Source organism: Anas acuta, chromosome 5, assembly GCF_963932015.1.
Source record: "Anas acuta chromosome 5, bAnaAcu1.1, whole genome shotgun sequence".
NCBI classification, from domain to species: domain Eukaryota; kingdom Metazoa; phylum Chordata; class Aves; order Anseriformes; family Anatidae; genus Anas; species Anas acuta.
In genome coordinates, this window is record NC_088983.1 from 10,892,959 (window position 1) to 10,920,019 (window position 27,061).

Consider the following 27,061-nt stretch of genomic DNA (forward strand, 5'->3'; position numbering starts at 1 on the left):
CAGTCTTGACTTTTTCCCAATACTGTCTTGTACTTTAAATGCTACAGCAATCTGACTGATCTCTGGTACTTTTGGGGGGAGAGGTGGGCCATCCCCAGCGCTAATTTTGTGTCATCATTAGCAGCATTGCCTGAAAATGTCCTGAGGGATGGAAGCGCGCAGTGGTGCTGAGCAGGGTGCTGCTGAGCCTGCTCAGACCGTGTTGTTAGTCACACCAGCACCCAGGGAACCCAAGTGACTGGCTTAGCAGCAGTGAATCCATCCATGACAAGATTTCCTGGAGAAATTTGCAAAACATACAAGATAAATATTTGCCAAACACCAGCGCTTTGGAGAACCGAGATAGAGTTTCCAAAGTCATTAAGTTTAAAACTGATACCACTTTACTTTTCACTTACCCCTGAGATAAGTGACTTTCTTCCCAGTCATGCTTGCTGGGAGGTGTTGGGTCCCATTTCCCTGCATGTGGAGGGGCAATCCACCTCTCAGTGCTCATCCTGAATATATTAACCCAGCTGAGCTCTTTGCCAAAAGGCACCACCATGCTGTGGGGAGCTAAAAATCATGGTGCTGCTGCACTGAAGGGCATTGCTGGAATATGTTGAGGCGTTACCTTTTACAGTGTTATCTTGGTTTATCCTTGCTTGGCAGGAGCCGGACTTTCACAGCCTGGCCTTGCAGAGGCTGGCCTGTGACAAGCCACAGCCTGATGGCCACCCTGGCTGCTGGCTCTGGTGCCCGGGATAGAGAGGACTGAAGGCACTGCTTTTCACCCCAAACCAGAAACAAACAGTATTACGAAAGAGCTCCCAAACAAAAATATTTGTCACCACCCACACAGGGCTGTGAGTGTGCCAGATCTCTGCCTGAAATGCTGCATGAGATCCTGAGAAGCTAAACCTGGACAGAGATTGTCTCTCCTGATGCTTTTGAGGAAGACTTTTTCACCTTGGGCACATGCAGGGCTGGAGTGAGCCGTTTCTCCCGGGGCAGGGAATGCAGCTGCCTACTGGGGTGAGGAGAGAACTGATGGGGAAAATACAGGGCAACCACAAACAGAGGGAGTGAGCAGGGTAACAACTGAGCTCCTCGGCATTTTCATACAAGAGCAATGTATTTCGCAATAAAAGCTCCAGGAGGCCTTTCTTCTGTTTTATTGGAATGTGAAATATGGTCCTAATGAAAAAGGGATGCTTTACAGAACAGGGTTGGATAGCAGTAGCTTATTTCAGAAAGTGCAGACCAGACCAAGCATCCTCCTGCCTGTCCACCCAGCAGCTCCCGCTCCTTTTGCATGTCTCTTGGGGACAGGGCAGAACCAAACCAAACCAAACCATGGGCTCACCCCAACAGGTTTAGCCTTTGGCAGGTTTAATGCATGCAGGAAGCAGGCTGTGCTCCTGAGGCTTGCTCATCAGAAGTGTCCCAGGAAAGGCACTGACAAAGTGCAGGTCACAGTGCCTGGCTTTCCTCTGAGACTTCAGGGTTGCAACTTGTCTTTATTAGTAAATGAAAGACGAGTTTCTGAGCTAATCCCAGGGCCAGCAGCTGGCTTCTGAGAAATGCAATATCTTTGTGGAAAGACCTCCAGTAAAATAAGAAGGTTGAAAATCTTGTGTACACCCAATGCCCTTGAGAATGTTTCTGTGCCCTAGCTGTCTTGACCCAGAGGTGCTTGGACCAGAGAGGCACACAGGGCAGAGGGAAATTTCTGATGGACAAAACCTCTCTAGATGTCCTCTGCAAAGGGCTTTCTTCCCTGGCTCTCTCCTGCCAGGAAGATTTTCTCTGAAGCTATGGACAGATGACACTTGTCAACAGAAGAGCTCTGCATATCTTCCAGGATATGCTATATCACTTCTACAAATGATATATCAGTTCTCCTCCTCCATAGCAAAAACAGAGTCCCAAAGCTGAGGATTTGCAGGAATCGTCATGAGCTATGTAAAAAAAATGATGAAGGGCAGAAACTTCCTCCCAGGACTTCCTGCCTCAGACCCACAATTAATACCCAATTTTCAAAGCCATCTTTAGAAAAATACCTCATCTTTCCTGCAAAGTTAGCAAGTCTGCCTTGTATTATTATTATTATTATTTTCTTTCAAGGGATGATTGCAATTAAAGGTGCACTCTGAATCTCTTACCCTCTTACCCATCAGAGCACATCCCTTGGCTTGTTACCAGGCCTGCTGCTCGCATGGGCTGAAGTTGATTCAGGTGAAAACAGGAGCAAGGGAAAAGAAAGAGGTTCAGCACTGGTGATCTAATCTCCCAGTGTCTGCAGCAGACAAATTAGTGCTCAAGGCTATGCCCTGTCCACATTTATCACATTAATTGAGAGATCGTAAACATGTCTCCGTACAGAGTCTTGGATTAAGTCCTGCAGAAGGCAACCTAAAGGACAAATTGGATTAAATAAAATCAGATTTGTATGGCTGTAGGCTTCTGGCTGTCTCTTTCATTCTGCCCTGCAGACGCTGTGTATAATGCTTTGAGTCCTTCGCAGAATAAATCAGTGTCGGTGCACCCTGCTCAGAGGGGTGATGCTGGTCCATGCCTGGAAGGATCCTGTCAGTAGCACTGTTCCTGTCCACCTCACGTGAAGTCCATACTGCAGTCAGATTGTACCAGATTTGATAAAATACATTTGAACCTGCAAGAAAACAGGCTAAGGACAGGGTGGCCCTTTTTACCCCGGGGCAAGGAGGACTCACAGCCTTGTTCCACATGGCATGTCTGATCCGGACACGTTTGCCCACACAGGGAGGGAGTGATGGCATGAATGTGTCTTGGGTCCAACACAAGATTTGCAGTGAGGAGAATCTGCCGAAACACCATGGGACCCATCCTGGAGCTCAGTGCTCCATGCACTGCATGTCTCAGCCCCGGGGCCTGGTCACCCTCCAAGGCCGTGCTCCTCGGGCAGGCCGAGGTGTGTGGTGTCAGGTCACAACATCACCCACCTCACATCACGCCAGCGTGGGCAGCTTGTTCATGGGGCAGGATGTAAGGTTTGGGTGCTACCACATCCCTGCCCGAGCCCTGCTCCTGGGTTGCTCAGGGACACTAATTACGAAGGAGGCTGCTGCTCTCATGCTGCTGTGTAATTAGGCGTCACACAGGCCAAGCCTTAATAGAGCCCTGCGTGAATTCCTTTTGGTTCTCTCCTCTTCTCCAAAAAGAGACCCAAACTTGGACCAGACAAGTCTCCTAAAAGTAATATCCATATATTGAGTGTGGGGTGGACAGTGCTGCCCTTGCAGGAGGTCAGGTTCTTGGAGCGTCCATGGCCTTTGGTTTCTGAACCCAGGGCACTTTTCCCACAGCGGTTCAAACATTGTGTTTGCAGAGCAAGGAGGGATAGCAGCTTCAGGATCATGCTGGAGATGCAGCATAGAGGAGGGAGGATGCTAGCTGCTGTGCTGTCCGTGTTTCAGAAGCAGCTGATGACTGCCGACACATCGATTTCATCAAAGAGCATGTTTTCACCCCTGCTGTCGGGGCACTCAGGTGGACGGTGAAAGCTCTGCCGAAAAATCGCCGCTCTCCTGGTGTACCCCAGGCCCCGCAGCATGAGGATGGCCAGGATGTGCTCCTTCCTGCAGAAACCAAGCAAAGACTCTCAGCCCTGAGGACAAAGCCACCTCGGAGTCCAGTGACCACTGTGCCATGGCAAAGTGCCGGGGAGGTGTCCCCTCACCCTGCCAGGGGACCAAGCACGGTGCCACCAGGACCCCCAGGATGAGGTCTGCATCCTCTCGTGCTCAGGGGAATTTCCTCCTCTGTCTCCTCCCACACGTGACGTCTTTTGAAAGCATTCCCAGGAGGCTGCAGACCTTTTATTTAATCATTATTTTGAGTTAAGCAATAGAAGTGCTAATATTTAGGAAGCTGACAAGCATTAATTAGATTACAGCTAGGAAAGTGAGTCTGGAAACATACTCTGTTCCAGTAAGCTCAGTACACACGGAATCAGAAACCTTTTCAAGAGCTCAGGGGAAGAATTAACAAAGGCACAAACAGGAAGGTCAGGCTGGTTCTGCCCAGTTTTCCAAATTTAATTGTTAAAAATAGTATTGCTCAATACCGGAAAGCCAGGAAATAAATCAACCAAGAGGACGAGCCTTAAAACCTGTCATGGCTCTAAAGCTAATGATGAAAAAGTACCACAAATCACAAGCCTGTAAATGGCTTTTCCACCAGGAAAATTATTTTCAAATAGCTAATTCTGACCAGCCCTCATTTACCTTCCCATTCTTCCCAGAACAGGCACTGCCTCCTCCATCAGCATACTTGGCCACCAGCATTAAGGCATCTCTTTGTAGAACAGGTGTGCTCACCAAGGAAATTACTTGCTTTCTATTTCAAGTCCTCTCCCTGAATATCCCCACTCAGATAAGCTCAAGGCATACCTGATCCATTCAGGTTGAATCTATCTGTGAAAAATGTTGACCCTCAGTTTTGGGGAGAGTGAAATAAAAGTAATGTCTTTTTTTTTTTTTTTTTTTCTTTCTGAATATTTGAGAGTCCACTTCAGTGTTTTGAGCAATCTGTTGAATTTATGGTTTAAAATGATTGCGTAAACATTATCCAGCAGGAACAGCGTAACCCAATACAAGCACTTTGGCTCTTTTTCTGAAATGACTCTGTTGAAATGGATTTTCTTTCTAGCTATAACAATCCTTCTCAACGGCTGCTAATAGAGCTGTGGAAGAGGAGGTAACTTCTGATATGCTGCTGCCCATCCATGCACAGTGCTAGTGAGTTTGTTATCTTTTCCAGAAGTATTACATTTTGCAGATGCTGCTTTGGAACAGCAAATGGAAAGTACAAAAGAAAGAATTTGCAGTTTATTCCAAAAGTTAGTGGTTGCGTTGAGCCCTTTTCAGGACCTGCAGATGAACTGTGTCAATGTCTAGATCACTTGGAGGTCTGGGAACAGGAGACAAACCATTTGCAGCAAATTGGTGAGCTGCACAAATGCTGCCAAAAGCAACCTGGAGATTTAGAGTGCAGCAAAATTCGTTTGGGGTGGTAAAATGAAAAGGTGCTGAGGGAACTTGTGTGTATTATAAGATCTATCAGACAGGGGAAAAAAGAGAAGGGATACAGCCACCAGAAAGAAAAATAATATGTGACTCTCCCTTTTGCTGGCAGCTTGGTTTCTAATTAGTTCTACAGCAGGAGAGAGATGCTGAGGAGCTTGGCCGAGGTACGGGGTGAGCAGCCACTATTTGGGATGGAGCCCGGCTGTTGGCTGCTGCATGCAGCTCTGGCTGCTACCATTTCTCCTACCTGATGTCTGGATAATCCTGGCTCAGTTCCTTGACGTGCTCCTTGATCCTGTCTTTTTTCTTCTCCCCAATGATATTGGCAATGTGATGTAAGGCAGGAAGGAGCCAGTCGGAGTCAGAGCCCTGTAAGTAAGGAGGAGCAAGGGGACATGGGTGAGAACACCTTTGTCACCACTGGGAGGGTCCTGCCTTGGCCAGGAAACCACCCCAGTGGGATTTAACAGCCCCAGACACCTGACTTTCTGCAAAACCCAATAAATTCAACTTTGGCTTCCCCCAAAATCCCAGCCTGATGTTGCCTAGCCACAAACCTTGCAAAGAGCCACAAACTTCTCCCCATCGCTCTCCTGTATGCAGGCTGTGCTGCGATGGGCTCTCACTGGTGTCACCCCAATGAGCTACCCAAGTGGCACCCCATGGCCAAGGGAACACGAACAAGGTGCCACAGGGTGAGTGTGGTCCTACACCACGAGGACCAGCCTGTGCAAAGCTTTGAGGTCTGTGAGCTAAGCTCGGAGTCACCTCCAGGATGGAAGTCCACAGTGCTGACCTGCAGCGACCACCTTGTTTGCTCTGGTTTTCTGGTTTAAGCTCTTTTACATTTCGTGGGGCTTGCCCTCCATGAGAGCCTGATCTCTTGGTGTCTTGCTCCCCTGGGAGCAAGCAGGGACATGGTGCCTCTGGAAAAGGAGCAGGCAGGGAATGCCAGGAGAGAGCTGACGTACCTGGTCGATGAGCATTTTATTAAGGATTTTGGCTTCCTGGCTCATCCTTTCGCTAACTTGCTGCCGTGTCTCCCTGTTCATCTTCCTCCTGGGTTTGATCACCTGCACAATGTATTCCCTCACCACGTACTTATGAACATGACGTAGAAGCTCCTGTTTAAAGAAAACCAAACCTCATGTTTTTTTTTCCGTGGTTTCTGTGCAAGGTCATGGCAATGAGAAAGGGCAGGGGAACCTTCGGGTCTTTCAGCAGCAGCTGAGGGGATACAGAAGATGCTCACAGCCCTGCCCTTGGCTGAAAGCTAAGGCAGTGCCCATGGGAATGCCATGGAAATACTCTTCACTATGAAATGGCTATGATTACATGTTGGCAATTTGGCTCCTCTGTAGCAATGAGAGATATTTTGGATGGTTTTAAAAGTAGTTTTGGATGCTGCTTGTAGATTTTAAATGTAGAGCTGTTTTTACATCTATTTCACAACCACATAGATGTGAAAGGAACATATGAAGGCATATAAGCCATGGAGTTACAGAGCTCAGTGCTAATATTCACTGATGTTTTTTGTTCCTCTTTAAAGAAATCGGTTCCCATATTTAAACCATAGAAAGGAAAGATATTGTACATTCTCACATGAACGTTGATCACCAAAATGCCCCGTATCAGCAGTTCCCACAGCCCTAAGCAGCCCCTGCTGCTGGGAAGAAGGCTGCAGGTTGGACCACAGCCTGCAAGAGAAATCAGGACCCCCCAGCATCACTGTGCCTGGTGTGGGATGAGCCAGTACCTGCCCCAGGGGCTGCCTTGTGTGCTGCAGGTGCTTGGAGAACTGCGAGACCGCTGCAGCCAGTGAGTCCGGCTTTTCCGTTGCCAAAATCCAGTCCTTGGTCAGGATTTTCTTGAGGAGTGGCTGAAAGCAAACATCAGATTTCTGATGTTACCAGGAATATTCAGATTAGCTGACGCTTGATGATGCCCTTGCCTCAGAGTTAACGTGCCTCCACAGTGAGCCACGGCTGCTGGGGGCTTCTGGTGGCATCTAGAAAGTCCCCAGTAGGCCAAGTTCAAAATACCCCTTCCCTGGAACATCCCCTTTGTGCTTTTCTCCACTTAGCTCTCAGGATCTCTGTCTTCAGACCTCCTGCTGGCACTCTCCTTCCCAATTATTTCCCAACTCGTGCCCTCCTGCTGTGCTCCCAGCCTGCTGAAAGGCTGCTCAGAAGTGCCCTGGCACTCTCAGTTCTCACAGCAATTCAGCTCTCTTGCTCAATGTCTTGGCTTGTCTCCTTCCTTGCCTGTCCCTAGGGCTCCGACATAAACCCTGCAGTCGCTGGAAAGTCCCCTTGGCCAGACAGGCTTATCTGCAGTCAGAGGACGGCTCTTGATGTGTGACTGCCTTGGTTTCTGAAAGTTACACTTGGTGTTTTGGAAAGCGAATTAAGATGAGTGGGAAGTGGTGGCACTAAAGGCTTAATTTCCCCAATCTCTCTTGTTATTCCAGCTAGAGCCAGCGGACCCCTGGCTAACTGAGAACAGAAAGCCCCATCTACAGCATCCGGCAGGCACAAACTGCATCGCAGCACCTTGCCTTTTAGGCCTCTTAACACAAGTTAACCCAGAGCAGCAGAAAGCAGAGCTCCATCATCTTGATGGTGAAAGAATTATCTTTTTCTTCACCATGGAAACTGACTGGAAAAATCACCCCAGCCAGAAAATAGCCTGGCCTGTCTGAAGAGGCCGTGATAGAGCTTATAGGCAGAGGTTGATAACAGAGCATGATAGCAAATCTATGAACAAATAATTGTAAGGCAAAGTCCTGACAAATCCAGATGTCTTGATAGAAGGAAAAATGCCCCATTGGTGTTGCCCAGCTGACTTCCCCGATGCTTCACTACGGGGGAAGTTCCCACTCTGCTTTGCCCCAAAAGCTGAAAGCCACTGAACACCCTTTTCTTTTGGTTGCTCTTGTACTGAACAAATATATATGGTCATAACGAAAAGCTCCCAGGGTACTGGAAGGGTTACTCTGGATAAAGCAGGATTTGTACAAGTCAGGCACGACACATTTTGGAGAGACCCTAGCAGCATTTGCTGCACAATGAGGTCCAGTTGGACAGACAAGGAAAGGGCAAAGGCCCTCAGCTTCTGCACATACTCCTTATGTAGGGGGAATGGTGTGGCTGAGATCCTCTTACCTGTGTTTTTGTTCTCAATTTATTTAGAAACATGTTTCTGAAGTTCTTTGTCAGAGATGCCAAAATCTTTTGCAGTTCCTCAGTGTTGACTTTAAATGCTGTTTCCAAGCCTGACCTAAAGAGAATGAGAAACACCAGGGCTTCAGTGTTAGAGTATAACCCATTCCATTGCCTTAAGCCTTTTAATCAGATCAGCATCTTTGGCATTTTTTTGTGACTTTCGTAACTCCTGCACTTCCTCTTGGAAACACTTAATGGGTCAGAATAATGTATCTTTTTGCACAATCTGAAAATTAATCACAAATGGGTAACTGTACTTGAAAATCACCTATTTCCTCATCAGATGAAAGTCGTTCAAACATGCTGAGCAATCGCTCGGGCCTTTTCCCTTTCACTTGAGCAACACTTCTGATAAATGATCTCCAGCTACCTGAGCAAGCACCAAGGGTCCTGGTGGCAGAGCGGCCAAGCTCCCCGTGGGGGCCAGGCTGACTCAGCCCATGCCGTGACTGCCAGCAGGGGCTGGGACGGGGAATTACGGGGGTCGAAACCTGCGGAGGTTTTGAGGGAAAGCGTGTCGTTCTGGGAGGTTTCACGGTGTCTAATGAGGAAGAAGGCACAAGCGCTGAGAGGTAAATGAGATCTGCAATGATATGCGTTGGCTCTAGGTTCACGGTGAGGCCCTGCCTTTCTCATCACTTCACATCGTTGCTCTGCTGTAACACGGTCCATGGGAACTGAGGCGGCCCTGACAAACTGCTCATCATCCTCTGCATTGGGTCATGAGTTTGCATGGAAAACCAGCCAAACCGAGGGGATGGGAGCCCCCTTCTCTGAGGACCCAGAGGCTGAGCATTTGGGCCCCAATTCCTGCTGTGCTGGGGCACACACGGCCCAGGCTGCACCTTGTGTTTCCAGGGGTCCTTCCCGGTGCCACTTCCACTAATGCTTCTCCATGAAGCTTTGGGTTTTGAGAAACAGATATAGAGGAGCTTTATCGGGAAACCCCTACCCTGTATCACCTTTCCTGAGGAAAAGGAAAAGCTGATGATGAGAGAGCATTTCACCGGGAAGCACCGCGCAGACGAGGGATGTTCAGACACTCAAATCTGTTCCCACCCTGCAGAGAAATGGCCTGGCCCTCTCCCCTGAAAAGCTGACTACAAAAAAACTTAACAGCAAACCACTCCCCCCAAGTCGGTACTCAGCTCTGTCACTGAAGCTGTGCTGGTGCTGAGCCCATGAATTTTATATCCTCCCTACAGCTGAGCTCTGCCTGGTGTCTCCTCACCCGCACTGCCCCTGATGCAGGCACGAAGCCAGCCCATCATCTGCCGGCCCCGGACACCACATCTCCCATCCCATCCCATCTCATCCCTTCCCGGGGACAGGGGGAGGCAGGGCTGGAGGCTGGGCGCCGCCTGGAGCCGTCCGGCCGTACTGCGGGCTGCAGGGGGGCTCCTCCAGCCTCAGGGTGCCTTGCTGGGTTAGGCTGCTAAACTCAAGAATAAAAAAAAAAATCAAAACCAATCTGCCCCCCCGACATCCTCCTCTGAGGATAAAATGCTGAAATTGAGCCGAATAGGCGAGCATCGGGAATCCCTGCTCTGCCTCCATGCCCGAAGGAGCTGTGCCTGCATCTCTTAGGGAACATCCCCCCCGTGAGGTGAAGCAAGGGCGAGAGGCGCTGCACCCCGTGCTGATGGGGCCGGACAGCCAGGCCATAAAGATGTGACACCCAGAGGCACCCCGGCTGCGGGAAGGCTGACACAGGGGCTCTGCCCTGCTCTTAGCCAAAGTATGGGCACGTCACCCTGATCCACCTGCATCCCTGCTGTAGCTCCAGCTCATCCCTGCAGTACCCCAAGGACACCCTTTTCTGCTGACCCCATCCCCTGGGGGACACCGCTTGGTCCTTCATCACCCTATGATACCCCAGCTACATGGTGGGGGGACAGAGGACTTACACCAGGTGGTGGAAGCTGTTGGTGTAGGCAGCGAAGTAGGGCACGAACACGGGGCTGTCGCGGGCTGCGTGCCACTCCATGAATTCCTCCCCAAACCTGCAGGAGACACACAAGGGACGTTATCCTCGGGGAACGGGGCTGAGCCAGGCGAGGAGTGCGTGTGCTGGGTGTGCACGGGCTGTCAGCACACGCTCCTTGCTGGCCCCGTCTCTCTCCTCTGCGTATGCGGACATTTTTTGTTCGGTTGTCTTAACATGCGAGTGCAGGAGAGGGGAATACATAGCAGATAATTACTGGTTTGGGGTTCGCTTGCCTGAATGTGTAAGCAGTGCAGATTTGGAGCGATTCCAAGGATCTCTGCACATGAGAGCTCCTGGGTGAAATTCCTGACTTTTCCTCACTCTGAGGGGATCTCTGCGGCTGGGATATGCAGGTCGATCTGCCCCATCCTTTCTCTGTCCTTTGGGGCTGTGTAAATTGTGCCCTCCTGAGCATCCTTTCCAACAGGAGCTGAACATGAACGAGGCAGCACGCCTGCATTGCCCCCCTTTAATCTCAGCACGCTGTGCTGGGGATCTGCTTTCTGCATCCCACAGCTGTTAGGGCTTTGGCAGCTGGTCCACAGCCAGGTGCCCACAGCGTGCAGGGGGCTGGGGCAGGATTAGTGCGGGCTCACCACGGCTCCGTTTCTTTGGCAGTGCAATGCAACCTGCTCAGAGCAGCCTCAGCACTTGCTTCTTGCATTTGTTTAAGGAAAAGCTTCGGTTTTAGTGACCCTTTCATCTGGGAGCCTTTGCTGCCCCAGCTTGCACTTTACATCAATTTTATTAAAAAGAAAAAAAAAAAAAAAAAAAGAAAAAAAAAAAAAAAAGAAAAGAAAAGGAAAGGAACGCCAGTAAGCGCTGCGTTTCTTCTAAAAAAGCAGGCAGACTTCAAAGCCAAACAGCTGGTTTGAACTGCCCTGCTCACTCAAGGTACCAGAGACAAGTTGAGATGGCTGGGCGATGAGGGTTTAAAAGGGGAAGCCTTGCCTTTAGCATATTTTGAAAACTTGCCATGCCCCAGGTTCACGATTGAAGCAGGCAGCGCTCGGTCTCCCCCACATGCGCTCCGGCAAAGCGTCTATTAGCAAACTACCCACTCAGCGCCTGCCGGAGGTGTGAAACTCCAAAGGTTAATGCAGAATTATTTTTAGGCTCGCTTGGAGTTGATTCATGCTGTACATCCTTTCTTCTCCGCTCCGGTGAGCGGCTGCAGCCCTCCCCAAAACACCCCCCTGCAGCCCCCCATAGCTGTGCCAAGGGGATGGTGTGGCTTCATCTGCCAGACAAAACCTTCCCTGGGAGCATCCCCAGGGCCATGACTTGGGGATTACACTCATGTCTAATGTGGCAAGGGTCCTGGGTAGGTGGGACCACGCTCCCTTTCCAGGCTGAAGCTCTGGCCTCGGATTTTGGGACTCACAAGAGTCCCATCTTGGTCTGTTTATGACTCCCCTCCCAGTTGTTTTGCAGCTTGCTCATTACTGGGCTTATTGTGATCTCTGTTTCTCCTAGGAACAGGCCCGTGCCTGCTCTGTGCCAGCATTTGGCCCAGTGCATGGACCTTTTTTTTATTATTATTATTTTTTACCAGTCTGGTACTCATTTGGAAGGAAGGCACTGCCCAGAGTGGTGATGACCTTCGTATGAATTCGTGCAATTCTGCCAGGCACAGCTCCAACGTTTTTGCTTTCAGGCTTTTGCTGATGGCTCCAGAAATCTTCATGTGCTCCGCAATGATCTAGAAAAGGGCAAGGAGAAGTTCCAATGAATGGCACAGGCACGGAAGGGACATCCCTTGCAAAGATCTCGTGCAGCTTTGATTAATAAAAATGTTAACAGCCAGCCTAAGAGAGGGGAAAGCAGCTGACTTGGTGCCAGGCGGTTTTCATTATCCCTTGGTAGTTTCAAAAATAATAATCCATAACGGGCTGAGAGGCACAAACTTTTTTTGTGTGCGGGCTGCAGCTCCCCGGTGCTGCCTGAATCCTTTTGGGGGGGTTGCAGCAGGGACCAAACCCCAGCACAGCACCCAGGGGAGCCAGGCTGTGCCCGCTCGCTGCTCCAGCCCTTCCTAATCCCCCTTGAAACAGCTCTCCTGCCTCTCTGGAGCTGGGCTGTTGCCCCGCTCAGGTGCTTTCTGAGCATTTTTCCCCCTCTAACCCAGCTCGGAGCTGCCTTCCCGGTGACCGAGCAGCGTGCATCAGTCTGCCGTGGAAATGAGTCACGGCAACAGGCAAAAGTCTTTCATTTTCTTGCTGGCTTTCATTCTTTCTCTTTCACTCTCTCTCTTTATTTTAAGGTATTATTTAATTGAAATGACTCAACCCTTTGAAAAGCGAGGAGAATGAATCCCAGCCCCTCCTAGATTTATTACCCCGTGGTCCCTACCACTAGCAGGAGCTTTTGTTTTCTCGTGCTGTTTAAATTGGAGTGGCTGTCACTGCCTACAGCCCCTGTGCGGCTGCTGCGGCCCCGGGACAAAGTCGCCCTTTCAGTGCAGGGGCTTTTCTACCAACCCTTTTCTTTCCGCCTTCCTTTGCCCCCTCTTTTCTTCTTCCCCATCAAAGAGGTTTAAGAACTTTCAAATCAGCTGCCTATTATGCCGCTGACACAATTGACAGCGGGTTTAATTTGCAGCTAGGAGGCAAGCCGTAGAGCTAGGAGCTGTAATAAGCGGCGTTTTGGGCTGCAATGCGTTCTGCGGGCGCGTGACTCGCACACGTTACGGCAGGAGGCAGTGCTGGGGGGCACTGGCTCTGTTCCCCGGGAGCCCCGGTGCACCCAGAGCCCTGCCCGAGCTCGCCAAGTACCGTTTGTATGTCGAAGGAGAGCGAGGAGTGGTACAGGTTGTCCTCCACCTCTGGGTGAACCTCCTTCTCCCACTTCTCCGTCACCTCCAGTCTCAGGATGTTTCCGAAATAGCTCTTGATTTTCGCCTAAGTGTTAAACGTAGGAAGGAAGCACGCAGCTCAGGAGATAAAGCCAAGCATGGGTAAAGCAGCTGGTGGGGATGTGGGGATGGGCAGAGCCGGGGGCTCACAGGACCCCGTCCCCCACCAGGGCAGTGGTGACAGAGGGGACCGACATGGTGCAAGGCTGTCCCGAGCCCTGTGCTCCCCCAGGGCTTCTCCCTCCCTCTGGGCTCCCCCCATGCCTACTTTTGTAGGAGGCAAACGAGGGCCCCCAGCACCTTTTCTCACCCAAAACTGAAAGTGCAGAGCTGGCATAATGACGTTTTGTTTAACTGGCACACGTGAGGTGCACATGTCAGGGGCAAAAAGATAAGTGGAGTCAAAGGTCTTGCTGCAGATCCTGTCAAATCCCTGTTTGGAAAAACTGGGAAGAAAAACCCCGGGCACAGGGTACTTCCAAACTGAGGGGCAACAGCTCCCCTGGCAGGGAAATGCGTGCTATCCCTCCGCAGGAAAGGTATGTGATCCTCCAGATCATTTACTTAGGGCAGCGGTATTTCCTTGGCCAAACACAGCCTGCCTGCCATAGCTGCAGCTCACTCAGCTGTTTTACTGCTCGTTGCAAAGTCCTCCTCCAGCATGTGCTGTGCACAAGGTCAGGACGAACGATCAGCCCGGTCCTTTCTGGCTACACGGTGCTTGTGTGAGTGGTCAGCCCTGGCTGATAACTCGGTGCTGTTGCTGGTGAAACAAAACAGTCCTTGCCAGCGCAGTGGAACAATATTGATCTAATTTATCTGGGTACCCTGAGCTCACCTGGAGAAAATTCTGGAATGAAAACCATTCCAGGAATGGTTTGCAAGAAAATGTCCGAGCCCACCAAGGAGCTTCTGAGGAGGTGCTGGAGCACAGGGACATCTCCTGGTGCAAGGTGCCCAGAGTTGCCTGTAGCACCCCTTGTGGTTCAGCGGTGCTGGGGGAGCTCGCAGGCTGCAAAAGCAGCAGCTGGCATTCATTTATGTCTGGCTTTGCAATGATTTTTATCTGATGAAGCACAGCCATGAACTTGCAGTGTGGGTCCGGTACCGTCACATTGGACCTGCGTGCCTGCCATCATCCAGGCTCTGCCACCTAAAGGTGGCCTGCTTTGGTCCCAGCATTGCTCTGAAGGACTTTTTCTGCTTTTGATTAAAGGTTTCTCTGTGTGGTGCTGCCAGGACACAACATACATGGTCCTCCTGGGAGGCCCGTGAGGACGAGGTCTCGAACCTTACCTTCACAGAGGTGATGTAGTCATTTTTCAGCCTGTCCCAGTCCGCCGGTGTGAGCAGCAGGGACAGGTTTTCTGTCTTAACTTCTGGTTTGAGATCAGGGTGACCAAGAAAGAGTTCACTGGAAAGATTAAATGAACAAATGACGCTGCCTCAGAGCGTGAGTAAACCGATGGAATATTCATGGGGCATGAGCTGCGTAATTATTAAGCCGTGAGAAATATACTTAGAGCTTAAATTGTGATGCTTGTTTTCAAGCTTTAACAAGAAAATCTTTCCTCACTGTTCAAAATCCTAATTATTCAAAATCAAAATGATCTAAGGTTCCAGCCCACCTTAGAAATCATGAGACTTCTGAGTTGTTTGGACACGAACAGTGCTATGAGAATTTACTTTTTTTAAAATAAACAACATGAAGCTGATTCATTTGACTATGAGCTTGTGCAGTGCCTTTCGGGGTGATTCCTGCAGCAGCGTGCTGTGTGCTGTGGCTGATGTCCCCGGGGTCCCATCACAGCAGACACCAGCCCATCATTTTTCCCCCTGTGTGACCCAAACCAAGGGGAGACGGCAGAGCAGGGCTGGTGGCAAAGGGCAGCCTCTGGAAAGCCTTCACATGCCCGGGACGTGGGCAATCTCAGCACCACGTGTCCTCCGTGTAAGGCGGTGGTGGGTGGACATTGAGCTCTGGTTTCTGAGTGCAAAGTGTGCCCAGCAGGCACGTGGCTCGGCCGCTTGCTTTCATCTGGTTTGGCGTCAGCAGGGCCAGCTGATGAGCGGGAGGCAGTGCCTGCCTGCATGGCAAGAAGCCTGCTACGAGCCCCTACAGCCACAAGTGCTGCCCCTGCAACCTGCCAGCAGACCACAGGGGCTTTGCGTCTTTCACTGTGATGAATGTGGGGAGAAAGAAGAAAACATTCAGGAATTCAATTAACGTGGGGCATAAATTGCAAGAAGTCAGCTGGTTAGCAAAAAAGAGAGCTGCAAAGGCAGTGCCCTATACACTGCCTGCTCACTTGCCTGACCACCAAAAAGGGTTCCCATAGCCTTCTTTTTTTTCCATTTGTTTGAATTGTAACAATAACGGGCTTGGGCCAGGCAATTTATCCTGTTTCGGGATAGGTCCTGAAAGAGGATGGTGTTCTTTTAGCATGAGAAACTGAAATGGAAGCCATCCAACACAGCAAGGTGATTGCAAGCAGTACCCAAAACTGCTGCAAGCTCTCAACAAGCCTTTTCACAGCAAGATGGAAAAATACGAGGAGGGCACTTTTCTGGGGTGCAGAACCCGGCTGCTGATGCTCTTTTCTTCCCCCCACTCCTGCAGGGGTTGTTCCCATAGTGATCCTGCCATAGTGCTGCTCAGCCAGTGCCCTGCTGCTGAAGGGGTCACAGATCATAAATGGGGTTTTAGGAGCAAATAACACGACTTTGCTCCGACATGGCTGCACTTAGGAAGTTATTAACAGACTTGTCTCCTGTGGATGGTGCCTCTCTCTCCTCCTCCCCACCACGCTGTGTGTTCCTGTTGGGTTTTACTCGGTGACTCCTTGAGGCTGTGGTGATGGGCTGAGATCTGTGCCAGTGAACAACTGAGAACATGCAATGCCATGACCTTTCGTGGGTACCTGTCCTAGATATCTCCTCCAGCTTTAAAAGGAGGCAAAGTCCAACAGCACAGCTTTTACTGCTCTTGTAAAGTATTCCTGCCTTTATCCCACAAATTCAGGGTGCCGTAAGGATGGTGTTTGATGTATCTACACAGCTCCCAGAATATTTTAGTCACCACTGAAGTACAGAGACCTTTAAGAGGTCCCAAAATTATGGACCTCCCATCCAAATAGCAGACACATCTGAGCCACGGCCTTTGTTTGAATGTGTCTAATTCCCCACACTGATATCTTGGCACCTCCTCAAGATGAACATGACCCCTGAGCACAAGGTTGAAGTGGATTGCTTCCAAATGCATCACGCTTTTAATTAAACAGGAAGAAGGCAGAGCTCCCCCACAGGTCCCTCCCTGTGCCTGGAAAAGTCACTGAGCAGCTGCTGGACGTGGCAAAACATTTCCAGAAAGGGAGGAGGTTTATCAGAGCTGCAAGGGGGAGCTTCCTGCTCAGTGAGAGCAGCGAGCTGGAGACGGAGGGGGGAGCAGGGAAACTGAGCTCTGCGAAAAGCAGCGAGCATTTCATCCACAAACCTTTGTCCCCATCTTTGGTAGATCAGTTATCTGCTTCTACTGTATAAGCAATTATCTCTCTGCTTGCTCAGGGAACTGAAAGCAGCTACGTGTGTTTGAAGCAGCCCCGCTGCCCTGCTGCTCTCCGGGGAGGTGACGGCAGCAGCTTACCTGCGGTAGGTGTTGGCCACCCAGTCCAGCAAGGAGTAGAGCTCGTTGAACTCCAGCACCCGCTGGGAGAGATCCTGCAAGTGCGAGGCGATGGCCTTGTGGAAAGCCTCCACGTAGATGTCGCACACCTGGTACTCCTCCGGGTAGCACTTTTTTACCGACAGCTTGATCTTCAGCAAGTCTTCGCTCAGGTGTTTCTGGAGGAAACACAAGTGGATGTCAAGCCAGGAACTCTCTTCTTCCTTCGAGGCCAGGGGTACCCTCAGGACTCTCTTTCTGGCGCTCTCGTTGATAGCTTCCCTCCACTCCTCCCTCCACCTTCTGGGGGAGCCGAGCAAGTCCGACCCCGGAGCACTGCCAGCGTTGGGGTGCGCGGCCTCCTCACGGGCAATTAGAGTCACCAGCGAGGACAAAGTGGCCTCCTCGACGGTGGGATGCTCCAGCGTTCCCACCACGATGGACTGGATCATGTCCTTGATGGAGTTGTAAAGCAAATCCACGTCCTTGGTTTTCCTCACAAACTCCTGGGGGTTGTCCTTGTATTTGTCCGCATCCCGCTCGGCTATCGTCTCGTCTTCCATGTACTTGATGCTTGCAAATGCTTCCAGAAGTTTCTGCTTCTGAATGAGTTCGTTTATCTCCATTACTGCAGAAAGAAAGGGGAAAGGGGTCAGGAAAGGCAGGTGTTAGGTGATGGGCAGGCGACTAGCAGGACGGGATATCCCATAGGAACACGTGCAGGACTGCTCTGGGTAACCAGATCCCAGCGGTGCACGTGGGGCTCCTGGAGAGGAAAGAATCACTTCGCAGCGATTGCACAGTCAGGGCCATATCTCTAAAACACTGTTTTCAGACACAGGAAATGCCAAAAAAATGGATCATAGCCCTGCAGGAGAACCCCAAGCAGTGGCTAACGAGGCTGCACAGGGGGCACTGCGATCTCGGGTTGTGTAAGACCGCCTCGGGCTCTGCCCCTCTGCTGATTTGGAGCCAAAGTGGGACTGGCAGCAGGGACAGTTCTTGATACGCCCTCCCAGCAATGCTGCTAGCAGAGCCACCCTTGTTTCCCAGCATATCAAGGCCCTGTCCTGGGGGAAGCTCCTGATATTTTGGGAATATCCCAGTTAAGATATAACCTTGGGCTAACCCCGGGCTCCCCTCCTGTCCTGATCATGTGTCTCCCACAATATTTAGGTTTTCCTGAGAGACATCCCCGACTGACATCACGGCTAAACTGCCTCCTGCATTTCTGAGAGCTGAGCAAAATGCTAACACATCCTGCAGAGCTTGTCGCTCGTGATTTGCATTGCGAGGACTCCCTGAGACACAGGGACTGAGGTAACAAGCCAGAGACCGGCCTATCTGCGGCTCGCTGCCTTTTCCAGCCTGTGCATTACACAGCAGACAGCTTCTGAGAGATGCCCCTTGCTCTTTCCAGACATTTAGATATTCTATCAATACCTGTGGTCTTCAGCCACTCAAAAAAAAGTGGGATCAGAGGTCCAGAAGCCACAATCTCAGCTCTGTGGTTTTTGAAACCTGCAATAACCCTCAGAGCAGGGAGGGAGAAGGGTCACTGGGATGGTGCCCAGGCACCTCCTTGCCTGGAGGAGCAGTGAGCATGGCATAAAGGGGCTGTGGGAGGGCCTGGAAAGAAGGAAGAGGGAGAGGTGGGAACAGAAAAGCAGTCTGTGCCCTAGGAAGCCCGAGGAGTGGCAGCAATGCAGCTCCAGGGGTGCTAGCAGGAGGAGATGAGAAACAGCAGAGTACACCTGGTATGTGGAGATCGCCCTCCTGGAGAGGTGCAGGGGGAACCTGGCCAGGGATAGACCTCCTCTGCCTCCCACCAGCAGCATTTTTTTTCCCTGGAGGTGAGCTCTGCATAGGAGATCCCACCGAGATACTGGGCACAAGGCAAATTTTAGAGAGGAGGAGGGAAAGGCTGTTATTTAGGCATGTGTGGCCGCTGCTTTTGCTGTGCACTCATATAAAGTGGGATGGAGAAACTGAAGAGCACTCACAGAAGAGATGAAGGACTGGCTCTTAATCCACGATTTATGCTCCAGGGCTTTTCTGCACACAGATTTTATACCAAATGCACCAAATAACCTGCACAGTGTGGAGCTATCTGCACGAAGACAGAACATGCTGAATAACCCAACTGCTGCCTACAGTACATGGAGCTGTGAGTGCCTGTATGGAGCTGCAGCTGCTTCTGGACTCAGAAGGAAGGAAGATTGTGCCAATTAACTTAGTCTCTTCCATATAAATTAATATAAAACCTGTGTTTGCACAAGTTCTTGCAGAGAGAGACTAGAGGAATACATTTTGTTCTGTTTATCAAAGTGAGAAAACACCATTTAATCACCATCTAGGATAATTATTCAGGGAGGTGATGTTGGGTGCTAAATGGATCTTTAATTTAGCAATACAAGATCAGCCAGCTGGTAATTGGAGGAAGACAATTGAAAGGCAATTAACCATTATGCAGCTTAATGGTGCACATGGTGGAGTCTCCATCACTTGCCATATTTATCTCAGGATGGGATGTGCTTCTGACAGAGCTGCTCCAGTCCAGGCTAATCATGAGTTATTGGGCACAGGACGGGTCTTATTTGTGCAATTCCTCAACTTGTGGATTGCAGGACTTGAAAAGGGTTTTAGCAGGGTAACATTTCCTGTAACACCTCCTCCGTGACCCTTTGGGAACAGACTGGCACAGCTTATGGCATGGGCTCAGATCCAGCCCACCAGCCTCACAGTGTATCAGAGCAAAGCAGTAAATAACTCCACGGCACTGCAGAGCACACTATAGCAGTGAGACAGCTTCAGTCCTTCTTGCTGATACCCATGGCATCTGATGCAGTGGGACAAGAATTTATTTCTAGAAATTTAAGCTGAGGAAAGGTCAAACTGCGTTGACCCACCTCAGTCCATCTCCTGGAAGTGCTGTTGTATTTCTGCCTTGGAAATGTGGAAGAGAACAGAGCAAAAGATAAAAGTCATTGCAGTCTATCCACACTTGGGGAATTAAAATTTGACCAAGACCTCTATATATAATGCTGACAAAATGTGTAAGAGAAACCAGCCTGGGGAAAACAAACCAAGCACATACTTGCAGCACCACAGAGAATAGATGGGAAGTCAGCATAAGGGAGCAAAAACCTCTGTGGAAGTCCCCTTGCAAGGCTGTAAGATTGAGAACCAAGGTGGAGGTGCCAGCTCAGACCATATCCAAACCACCTTTTTCCCCACCACGGAGGAAGGAGCCTTTCCTCCCAGCCCTAACTGGACTAACCAACAATAACACTTGTTTCTGAAGCGCTCTGCATTCAGCGAGAGTGAAAAAACTGGGGTCTGAGAATGTGGCTGACTCACTGCATTTCTCATGGCCAGCCACATGTGCCTCTCATCCAAATATTTTATTTTAGGACTTTACTTAATGGGACTATTTATCAAAGCCTTGCAGAAACCAATCGAGTGCAGGCTGGGGATCATCAGTCTGAGAGCTGCCGAGCAGAAATTATCCGAAAGTGCAACGCAGGCAACAGTGTAGGAAGAGCCCACACTGTGCTTGTAGATGCTGTCAGACAAGCAGTTCCCAAACCGTGCTCGGCAGATTGGTGACTGATATGTGTGGTGTGTGCTATGGCCACTGACACGTGAACCAGCGGGTCGGTGCACTGATCCTACAAAGGTGGTTGATAAGGTTATCACAGCACAGTGCAGGCTCCCAAGGCTTGCAAAGTCTAAGTTGCTTGAATCACAGAATCACAGAATCACAGAATTTCTAGGTTGGAAGAGACCTCAAGATCATCGAGTCCAACCTCTGACCTAACGCTAACAGTCCCCACTAAACCATATCCCTAAGCTCTACAAGGGTTACATATATTTTGCTTCTTACCTGAAAGAGGTTTTCCTTCAATGGGCTCCGTTTCTATTGTCTCAACAACCTCCTCCAAATCATTAGGGACTGTAGTTTTGTTCTCTTCATAGCTCTTGGAGGACAGAAAAGAAAGTCTTTTTTTCCTCAAAGTGCCAGTGCCTTCCTGTTCTTTCTCTTTCTTCAGGCTTCGCTTGGATTTCCGGATGCTTAGCATTGTTTTAAGACCTCTTTCAAGGAGTCCTATGTTCTCGCCATGCAAAGTCGGGCTGCCCAGTTCTGGAGCGACCTCCATCTCCTTCCCTTCACTCTTTGTTGGAGAGGCTGGTTCTGAGGCTACTGTTGTTGGACTCAGTTTCATTTTTATACTCATCTTGTCTTTCAACAACAGGATTTCCAAAAAGGTCGACAGTAGTCACTGAAATAAACAAAACCACAGGGTGAGATGAGAGGATCCTAGCAGCCTTGGGGTGTTTCCAAAGCCGGTCCTGGACTGGAAAATCTGGTCCGTACCTAATCCAAGGACAGAGAAAGTGGTTCTAGCCTGTCACCACCAAAACAGCCTTTCTACCTACATGATGCACATGCTGGCCTGCTTGTAGCCCTGCAAGGCTCCGGCTAACTCCTTAGATGAGGCACGTGGCAGCTCTTCCTCCAGCACCAAGCAATCGCTGAATGCCAAGGGTGAAATCTGCCGGGCACACCATTTCAGCTGGTAACAAGGCATGTTCTCACTTCCCTTTTTCCAGGTGGATTTCCAGCCCTGTAGGCTGTGTCTCAGTAGGGTAATTCCCACTTTCTGACATGGATGTGGCAAGTGTGGGCCGTGCCACTGGCCCTGCCCTGCTGGAGCCCCAGGTGGCTGCTGCTGGGGGTGCCCAGGGGAAGGGGGCTGAGCGGATCTCCCCTCTCTGCTCCTGCCCCTTCCATCCCAACCACCGCAAGCTGGTCTCCCCAGATTGTCATGGTTACAGCACGGCAGGCTTTACGATGCCCTGAAGGTTCACATCACTCATCTGCCTCGTGTGGTACTGAGGCTGGGTGTCTCAACCGAGCTCCTGCTCGAGCTGAGGGGGGTGATGTGGGGTGCTGTGCCTCCAGGAGCCCAGGGCATCCAGATCTCAGCAGCAATACCCCTGCCAGTGCTCCCGGGCAGCAGTGGCACCCCTGCAGTTGCTTGGCTCCCACACCACAGCACAGAGACCAGCTCCTCTCTGCCTGCTGAGGGCTGCCCGGGAAGGGGCAATGGGAGAGGCTGTGCCCTCCTTTCCATCCCCATCTGCCACCAGGTCACTGCCAGCACGGCCAAGCCACGGGGACGTTGTGCACTGCAGGTCTGAGGATGGTAAAAGCCACTTTCTCCCAGAGCAGACTCAAGCAATCAGTTTAAATCATTAGAAGCAGCTATTCTTTGAGGTCACCCTGGCCTGTCTCAGGTCTGTCAAGCTCACAGGAGCCAGAGATTGAAATACGATTACAGAGAACAGACCTGCTGGGACTCTGAAAATACTTCTCAGCCCTCCCTGATCCTAGCCTGGCCAGATTTTCTCTCCCTTGTGCGCAATTATTGCCCAGGTTATGAGCTGCAAGGTCTGCATCTTCCCGCGGGTGGGCTGAGCTCCTGGCACAGCGGGGCTCGGACCCTGCCTTGATCCTTTTTTGGAGGAAATATTTGGTCAGGGGAAGGGAAGAGGAGAAGGAGGGGGTGTACCCCGTTCCCAGGGGTTTAGAGGGAAGGGAACTAAATTCCTGGCTCACACCCCGCATCGTGGTGGAAGGGGCAGGGAGAAAGGGCAGCAGGACCTGGAGCAAACCCGTGGGCAGGGGAAGGGAAGGAAACACACCCCGGCACTGATCCTCTCCGCTGGGATAACCTGGATGTGGTCCACGGGACTGGCGAGCAGCTCTGTGCAGGGGACGTGGGGCTGGCTGTCAGGGCGAGCTCATCTGCCTCCATCTGCATGCGTGGCCAGGGGGCTCCCTGTGGGCATGGCGCCTCTCTCCATCGGGCTCTGCCTTCTGCAGAAGGGCTCCTGGGGGTGGGAGAGGGTCCCGGCCCCTCCTGCCCAGCACCTCTGTCAGCTTCACCTGCCTGCTTCCCAGGAGAGCCTCAGGCTTTCACTCTTTCACTTTCATTAGATGGGAATTTAAAAGAAAAGAAGGTAACAATCCTCCAGGGTTAATATTTAACCAAGGGGTGGGAATAGAGAGGCAGCCTCTGTGCTGAAGGTGAAACAGGGACTGAACCGGGTAGGGGGGAGCAGGAATCCTGCAGCCCCTGGCCCTGCCTTCAGTGGGGTGAAGCCCTGCGGGGTTTGGGTACAAGGGCTCAGAAGCTGGTGCGTGGGCACGGCTGCCCGTTTTGCCTCGTTCTGCCCCATTTCTGGAGGTCACAGCCAGCCCCAAGTAATGATTGACAGGAGTGGGTGAGAGACCCGGAGTGCTGTGACCCGTGGTTATACATTTCCACATCCACCCCCCTGCTCCTGCCTTGCCGTGGGCACTTATTTCCATGGGGATGCTGGCACTGGTTCTTCCTTCCCGGCAGTGTTTGGGCACGTCAGAGGGAGCTCAACGTGGCGCAACAAGGACATGAGGGTGTCTGGGGGTTTCTGCTGCATTAAACAGCCTCGGGGCTTGCCTCCGAGAGGTGGAGGTGACCACCAAACCTCATCCACACAGCCCAGCACCGAGCTTTTTGTCCCCAGCCCCTTCAAAGCCAGGTTGAAGCAGGAGGTGCTTGGTCCCCTGCTGCGCTGGGGAAAGCTGCGAGGGGCGACACTTCTGCTCTGGCACGGTGACAACAGGGACAAAGGGAGGCAGCTGTTTGAACAGCGCATGCCCAGGTGTGGAAAGCCCGTTCTGACACGGAGTCCAAACAGCTTTCCATCCGGGTTGGTGGTTTCTTCCCTCTCCAGGCACCTACAGGGTGCTGCTTTGCACAGGCAGCTCTGCTCCCACCAGCGTGCAGCCCCTGTTTTTGGGGCAGGACCTCCCCAGGAGCTGCCAGCTACCCCAAAACACATCCAGCTGCAGGACCTGCAGGGCTGCTGCTGAACCCAGCCCCGGGGAGATCAGCAGCCTTGGTTTAGGTCAGCCTGACCCCACAGCTCTCTGCGATGCTCTGACCGCTGCTGGCTGCTCCTGGGCATGCCCTCAGGGCAGCACTGACTCCTATCTGCCCCAGAAGCTCGTGAGATTTTAAAAATTTACAGTGTTATGGAGTTGTTTGCCATTTTCCTTCGATTTTGCTGGAGTGTCGTAACCCTCAAGCTATCTGTGAGGGGTCATTTTCTTTAAAAAAAAAGAAGTCTTGAGGTCTCCTTGTGGCAGGGAGGGGCTTCAAAGAAAGGAAAAAAAAGTGCTCATTGTCATGAAGGTTTAGGACATGGTGAAGCTGTGTAGTGCTACAATACACGTAACCCTTCCTACTCCTGGGGAGTGAAGTCTTCAAGAAATCCTGCTCCCTTACAAGCCACCCTTAGCAGCCCTTCGTTATCAGCAGGATGTTTTCTCAGTCAAGAAACACCGGTGAGCATTCAGAGGACTTTGCACTAAAACCCTTATGGTCCCTGGTGCCATGAGCACCGTGTCCCAGCTGTCCCCAGAGAGCTGTGGGCCAGCCCTGCCAGGCATCATCGCGACCTCGCGAGGCTATTCCTTCCCTCCCAGCCCTCGGAGGCTAACCCACAGCCTCAAAGTGAACTGGGAAAGGAAAGAAAATCCTTGTGGAGGATGTCCTGCTTTTCCCTAGCAGTGTTTTGGGATGTCTCCTGCTCAGCCCTTGGCACAGCAGCAGCCACACAGCGTCCTGGCTGTGCCAGCCCTGGTGCCCAGCCGGCACGCTCGGTGTTGTTGTTCAGCCCTGCCATCAGCAGGAACGCGTGTTCCCAACAAGATTTTGCCATCTGGAGGAAGCTTTGTGAAATTACCAGCACCAGCCTGGTTACCTTCTGGGCCTGCAGGCACGGCAGTGAGAGTATATTAACCTGAGCGGGGTGGACCAGACGAGGCTGGGACCTTCCCGTCAGGACGAGTCAACGGGGAGAAGAAAACAGAAAAAGGGGCAAAGAAGATTGGGAAATAAGGAAGGGAGAGCCCAGCAAATTCAGGTGACAGCACCAGTGCCACAGGGCTGTGGTTGGGGACTTTGTGGCAAGTAATTGCTGAAATTTGGTGGGCAATTCTTGTAAAACTATGGGTCAACGAGAGATTTGCAGCTTGGCTTTAATGGAAAACCAGGTTTGTTCTCAGCTGCTTGGCTGTGTGGACCTGGCTCCATTTTCTGACTCCTATTGCACCATGCGGTGGTATTTGTATATATGGTGTATATATATGGTATATATGGTGTGTGGTGTATATATGGTATATGGAATATATATGGTTTATATATACGTTGTATATATACATATGGTGTGTATGTGTATATGTATGGTATATGTATATGTATGGTGTGTATATGTATATATGGTATTTATATTTATAGTATTTTCACTTTACCTTACAAAGATCAGCCCAATTAGTACCAGGTGCTGATGGTGAGGAGGTGCTGAGGTCCTGATGCCAGGCTGATGGGGATGCAGAGGTGGTGGGGGCAATCTCTAGGCACGACGTAAAGCTTAGGAAATGACATCTGAGCACCATGTCCCTAAATACCTGGATATTTCTGGAAACGTTGGCAGAGGAGGGAGCCAGGCCTGGGGCAGAGCACAGGCTCTCTGTGTGCTCTCTGCAAGGCTGTGCAGGCGCAGCCCGAGCTCCCACTTCACAGGCTCTCCAGCACTTCTGGCTCTCCCCTCGCAAAGTATGGTGCCATCGCAAAAAGTGACAACCCAGCCGGCCTCGGGGGTTTCCATGGCGACCCAGCCTGATTACCCATCCAATTTGTGCAGTCGGAGAGAAAAGTGATTTTTCTTTTTGCCTCCTCGAGGTGAATCCGTGCTCAAGTCCAACCCATTTCTCCCTGGTTCCCAGGCAAGTGCTCTTGCATCCCCACTACCCCTGGGCTCCTGTGCCATTTCCCATTTCCCTCCCAGCCATAGTATTTGGAGTTTTTGCAGGTGCAGTCACATTCAGACAAAAATACAGCTCACAAGCATATGGAAGCCTCGATTCCTTCAGAAATTATGTTGAAAACTGCTGGGAACACTTCCTACCTTTCCTTTCCCTCTGCTTTTTAAGGCTCCCAGGCCACGTTGCCGTGCTTCTCCCTCGAAGTGCAGAGTGATTCAGGAGGGAAAGCTCATGGCTTTATCCCATCAGCTGCCTCCCAGAGCTGGAACTTGGGAAAAAAAGAAACCCCAACCCACTGCAGGAGTCGTGGTAAGCACCAGGGCTTGCAGCCAGCCTCGGATGCGATGCTGCCCTGGGAAATGCAAGCACAGGCAATGCTGCAACCCCAAAAGATAGCAGAGTATGTACTTGAAGCCAGTCCTGCACAAATAATGAAAAAAACACCCATCAGGTGCTGCCAAGTCCCCTGGCCCGTGGTGCGTGGTGGGGCAGCTGCCCTGGGAGGAGGTCGCCTTTCCCTGCAGTGAGGGGTGCCAGCAGAGGAGGCTTATTGCAGCCTGGGTGTTTTTAGCAGCCTCAGCAGTGATGGGTGAGGCAAAGACATGCACAAAGGCTGTGTGCAGCTATGTGGTTATCACCTTCTGAAATATATTGCTCCACCTGCAGCATTTTTCTTTCTGATAGCAGGGTGTGTGGGGAGGTGTGAGAGGGCCAACCCTTAAGCCGAAAAACCCAGCATGAGCTGTGCAGCCTCTGCTGGGGGACACCAGCCTGCGAGGCCAGTGGCAGAGCCCCTGACCCTTGGAGCAGCCTCGGGATCGCAGTGCCACAGCTCATCGCCCCCAGGAAGAAGCTGCCGTCCTTTAATTTGCGCTTTAATTTGACCTGACGAGTTATTGCAGCCTTGTGCTTCCCTTCACAACCCTCCCTAGGCGTTTGCAAAAAGGTCTTGCAAAGATCTGCCTCACTGCACCGCCAGCCCACCATGCTCCAAAATTTTACCTGTTCCTGGTTAATAGTTTTTGTATCCCCGGGCTGAAGCTCTGGAAGGATGGATTTTCCTTACCTTATGCCTGAGAACAACTGAGAACTAGCTCTTTATTTAAATATATATTTCTGTACTTTTTTTTTTTTTTTTTTAAATAAGTGTTTTTGAAGTCTCATTGAAGATGTTGTCACTGGAATCATTATATTTCTATAGAGATCATAATGACTCCTTTTGAAGAGTTAGTCTCAGTCAGTCAGTGCTTAATTCACATATCAATGACTCCATAAACCCTAAATCCACAAATCTTCTGAAACTGCTCCGATCCGTTGTGGCATGGTGCACCTGCAGGGGCTCCTTGGTGCGGGGCCGTCCCCGCAGAGCTGTTGTCTGACCAGTCCATTTAATTATGCCATTATAAACA

At 50.9% G+C, this 27,061-nt stretch overlaps 1 protein-coding gene across 1 annotated transcript; it reads right to left on the minus strand.

The window, feature by feature from the left end:
- Window positions 1-1,139: 1,139 nt before the first annotated feature.
- On the minus strand, window positions 1,140-22,993 carry EXOC3L4 (exocyst complex component 3 like 4). Its single transcript, XM_068682676.1, has 12 exons — window positions 22,484-22,993; window positions 20,661-21,057; window positions 16,757-17,402; window positions 14,410-14,527; window positions 13,034-13,159; window positions 11,861-11,961; window positions 10,180-10,275; window positions 8,213-8,327; window positions 6,805-6,927; window positions 6,020-6,172; window positions 5,296-5,417; window positions 1,140-3,599 (listed from the first exon to the last, which is right to left on the minus strand). Exons 2-12 carry the CDS (start codon window positions 21,010-21,012, stop codon window positions 3,434-3,436), a joined length of 2,118 nt encoding a protein of 705 aa, XP_068538777.1. The 5' UTR covers window positions 21,013-21,057; window positions 22,484-22,993; the 3' UTR covers window positions 1,140-3,433.
- Between the last annotated feature and the right edge of the window lie 4,068 nt (window positions 22,994-27,061).